The sequence below is a fragment of the Uranotaenia lowii genome, chromosome 2 (assembly GCF_029784155.1).
Source record: "Uranotaenia lowii strain MFRU-FL chromosome 2, ASM2978415v1, whole genome shotgun sequence".
Lineage (NCBI taxonomy): Eukaryota > Metazoa > Arthropoda > Insecta > Diptera > Culicidae > Uranotaenia > Uranotaenia lowii.
This window is the reverse complement of record NC_073692.1, coordinates 336,190,661-336,195,593: the sequence shown is the minus strand read 5'-3', so window position 1 is coordinate 336,195,593 and position 4,933 is coordinate 336,190,661. Positions and strand designations below refer to the sequence as shown.

At 45.2% G+C, this 4,933-nt stretch overlaps 1 protein-coding gene across 1 annotated transcript; it reads left to right on the top strand.

Moving 5' to 3' along the window:
• Positions 1-1,011: 1,011 nt before the first annotated feature.
• LOC129743003 (uncharacterized) lies at positions 1,012-4,626 on the top strand. Its single transcript, XM_055734946.1, has one exon. It carries the CDS (start codon positions 1,012-1,014, stop codon positions 4,624-4,626), a length of 3,615 nt encoding a protein of 1,204 aa, XP_055590921.1.
• Positions 4,627-4,933: the final 307 nt, after the last annotated feature.

Here is a 4,933-nt window from a genome sequence, read left to right as displayed (position 1 = left end):
CCGGAACGGAAAACATCTAACGATAATAAACCGTATCAACTGAAGTCTTCAGAAAATCATTGCTTAGCTGATCAGCCCGAGCAGATTTATCAACACATCCGATCCCAGCAGCCGTCGCTGATTCACCAGCGACTAGTCTCTAACATACACTCCGATTTCACGGGAGCAGAAGGACAAATAAGGCAGGTTGATGTGTGACCACCTTTGTATGCCGCTCACGATCAATTTACTCCTCGACATCGATCCACGCCGCAGCATCATGCGTATCGCTCTACGACACGTAACGTTTATCGTGATATAGGCACCGGAAATGACCTAACCAACAGTCACCTGACAGCAAAGATGTTAAAATCGCGAGTCTACATACTCGCACTTTGCCCTTCTTTGCAGAACGATTTTATTTCGTTAAACTCAATCTGCAATGATGCTATCTAAAGTTCAACTCGGAAAGCATCAGGAAGTAAGCTTCGGGTAAACTCGGCAGGAGTAAACAGCAATCGGGGGAGAAACATCAGCGAAGCAAACGAACAGTTCAGCGAATTAAAGAAAAAATCGTTTTCGTTCGGCAGCCGAACACATCAATCGGACAACGCATGGGGGCGTGGCTAAAAGTGATAGATACAAGGGAACGGGAAACGAGCGAGAGAAGGGTGCGAGGAATGTTAACTCGGTCCGTCGGGCAACGATCGCTCGTGAGCATTCGTGTACGGTAAGCTTCGTTCTGTTGTTTCATTGGTGTGATTTTATTCCTGCGAGGAGGGGAAAACATCAACTCGGAACTGTTCTCTTCGTTTTGTGTGCAATCACGTCATGATTGGAACGAAGATAAAATCAATCTGCACACAATAAGTTAAACTCGGAAAAAATCAGCCGAATGATTCTTTCCGAGGCGAGTTTCAACACCGCTGCCTGACAGTTGCTCGGCAAGCGGCAGCTCAGGAGTTGCCCATATTTAGCGGGGTGCCTGAAGAATGGCCGTTATTCGTTTCTACCTATTCCACTACAACAACGATGTGCGGGTTTACTGCAGAAGAAAACCTGATTCGGCTTCAAAAATGCCTGCGAGGAAAAGCCTATGAAGCTGTAAAGTGCATGTTGATGCACCCATCGAATGTTGGATCCATCATGTCAACGTTGAGAATGTTATTCGGCAGCCCTGAGATTATCGTACATAATTTGATCACGAAGATCCAGTCTGCTCCTCCCCCTCGAGCTGATCGCTTGGAAACTATGATTGACTTTGCGCTATCAGTGAAAAACTTGTGTGCTACCATTGAGGCATGTGAACTGATTGAGTATACCTACGACGCTACTTTACTTCGTGTTCTGGTGGGAAAATTGCCTATTGATTACAGAGTTGAATGGGCCAAATATCGTCGATTCATTGAAGAAGCCAAACTTACCACGTTTTGTGACTGGTTATATGATTTTGCGGAAACCATTTCATCAATCGCCTCATTGGATGACGTCGAACTTAAGCACTCGAAGGAAATGAAAAGAGGACCGGCCTACCTGAATCTGCATTCTGAGATCGAGGATGATTATTCAGATAAGTACGAGATCGAAAATTCGCCACAACTGAAGGAAAAACCCAAACGACATATTCATGCAACGGTAGACAAGAAAATTTGTAAAGTTTGCAACGGGAACTGTATTTCGTTGGAAAGGTGCAAGGGCTTTAAGGAACTCACTTACAAAGGTCGTTGGGCTGTAATTAATGAACATGGATTTTGCAAAAGATGTCTTGGAAGACATGCTAGGGCATGCAAATCACAGAGGCTCTGTGGCGAGAACGGATGCTCGTTTAAACATCATCCACTGCTTCACAAATTTCAGAACGACGGTTTCAATGCAACTCAAAATGGACCAGTAACGTCTGGGGACTGCAACATTCACCATAAGCTGCCAAATCATGTTTTATTTCGTGTGATTCCTGTATTCCTTCATGGGCCCGCCAAAACGGTTAAGACCTATGCGTTTTTGGATGACGGCTCATCATTAACCTTGATTGAAAGCGAGCTGGCTGCAGAGTTGGGTGTCACTGGAAAGGCTGAACCACTTTGTCTTCGATGGACTGGCAACAAAACTCGCAACGAGCCGGATTCACAGAATCTTACACTGGACATCTCAGGAACGCAGGTCGGCCACAAGAGGTATCGACGTCCCGAAGTACTTACCGTGTCCAATTTGGAACTGTTTCGTCAATCGTTGGATATGCAAGATTTCGCCGAAAAATACAGCCATCTACGAGGAGTTCCTGCAGAATCGTATCGTGACATCCAGCCACGTATACTTATTGGGAGTAATAACGCTAACTTGGGATATGTCCTCAAGGGTCGTGAAGGAGAAATGCATGAGCCAGTAGCTACAAAGACCCGTCTGGGGTGGACCGTCTACGGTGAGTGTGATCTACGAATTCGGCAATTCTGTTGTTTTCACGACGTTCATATGTGTCAATGCAATGGTGCTAAAGATGAAACATTGCATCAGGCGATGCGTGATTACTTTTCCATCGATGGACTAGGTATAACGAAGTCAACGGCGCTGGTAGAGTCAAATGATGATCGGAGAGCTCGGAAAATTTTAGAGTCATTCTCGCGAAGGGATGATGGTCGTTTTGAAGGACGTCTTCTCTGTAAATACGATAAATTTAGAGTTCCGGATAGCAAACCACAGGCCACGCGTCGTTATGAACGTCTGGAGGCAAGGATGAGAAAGGACCCTTCACTAGCAGCGACTCTTCATGAGAAAATGCAGGATTATGTTGCGAAAGGTTACATAAGGAAACTGAGCGACGATGAGATTGGAGAAGATTTTCGAAGAGTGTGGTACCTACCGATATTTCCGGTCGTTAACCCCAAAAAACCGAACAAAGTTCGCATCGTATGGGACGCAGCAGCGAAGAGCCATGGAATCGCTCTAAATTCACTTCTCCTGAAAGGCCCGGACCAAAACACGCCGCTTACTGACGTTCTCATCAGGTTTCGAGAACACCGAATCGCGGTTTGCGGTGACATCCGCGAGATGTTTCACCAGGTGATGATCTCTGAAGAAGACCAACATTACCAAAGGTTTTTGTGGAAAGAAAACTCTAGCGACCCAAAACCCAGTACGTATGTCATGCAAGTTTTAACCTTTGGCGCATGCTGTTCTCCGAGTATCGCGCAATACGCCAAGAACGTCAACGCAAGAGAACATGCAGGTCAATATCCTCAAGCAGCAGCAGCGATAACAGATAATCATTACGTGGACGATATGTTGCTGAGCGTGGAAAGCGAGGCGGAAGCGATTCGAGTTGCGGAAGAGGTTCGATTTATCCATGGACGAGCCGGGTTCGAAATGCGGAACTGGATCTCCAATTCCCCAGTAGTATTGGCAGCTTTAAATCAACCGGATTGTCTAGAAAAAAGTCTTAACTTAGATTCGGAACTGTCTACAGAGAAGGTGTTGGGCATGTGGTGGTGCACTGCTACAGACAGCTTTACCTATCGGTTATCTCGAAGGCACGACGCAGAACTTTTGTCCGGCAAACGCATTCCAACGAAACGAGAAGTACTTCGGACACTTATGTCAGTTTTCGATCCGTTAGGATTTTTAGTTAATCTGATGATTCATCTAAAGATAATCCTGCAGCAAATTTGGAGAATTTCCATAGGGTGGGATGAACCGATCCCGAAGAATATTTTCGATCGCTGGTTAGAATGGATCGCTGTTTTGCCGAAAGTTGAAGGCATTCGCATACCGAGATGTTTCCGTTTAGAGGTTTCAATTGAGTCAGATACGATAGTTCAGCTGCATACGTTCGTAGACGCAAGCGAGTTAGGATACGCCGCAGTTTTGTACCTGCGCTTCAAACAGCAAGAAAGGATCGAACAAGAAAGGATCGAATGTGTTATAGTTGCCGCAAAATTCCGCGTAGCTCCCCTGAAATTTGTATCTATACCGAGAATGGAGCTTGAAGCTGCCTTAATTGGAGCAAGACTAGCTGATTCAATTTGCAAGGCTTTAAGTTTAAAGATAAACCAACGCGTATTTTGGAGTGATTCCAGAGACGTTCTGTGTTGGATCCGATCAGATCACCGGCGTTATTCCCACTACGTAGCACACCGCGTTAGTGAAATACTCGAACTAACCCAAATTTCAGAGTGGAGATGGATACCAACAGACGAAAATGTTGCCGATGAAGGTACCAAATGGCAGAGATCACCAGAGCTGGCAAATGACAGTCGTTGGCTCAACGGGCCAGAGTTTCTGAGGGAGGACGAGTTAACATGGCCAACCGAGCAAATTAGTCGTGAAATCACCAATGAAGAACTAAAGGCAGCAATTTACTACCACGAACAAGTACATCAGGCACCTGCTAATCTATTTGATACGACGAGGTTTAGCAGCTGGAACCATCTAAGACGAACGGCGGCATGGGTTCGAAGATTCATCGTCAACAAGGTTCTCCAATTCAAAAACCAACCACTCGTTCTAGGCCCCCTTTCAGGACAAGAAATTTATCGAGGTGAAATGATTTTGTTTCGTCAAGCGCAATATGAAAAGTTTACAGCAGAAATCTTAACACTTTCAAACGATAGAAATGCACAACAAACTTCTCCCAAGATCGAGTTCGATCTATGAACTTTGGCCGTTCTTAGACGAAGATAAAGTTTTACGAGAAAAAACGCGTATTGGATCCTGTGAAATTGCCAGCATGGATGCCAAAAATCCCATAATACTTCCTAAATCGAGCCACATATCAAAGCTAATAGTTAAACACTATCACGAACAGTTTTATCATCGAAATCATCGCACCGTGTTGAACGAGCTGAGACAACGTTTCCGTATAGTACCACGCTTCGCAAGTGTTCTCCGGAAGGTACGAGCAGAATGTCAAGTTTGCAAGAACCTACGATCAGTTCCACAACCTCCTCCTATGAGCGATCTT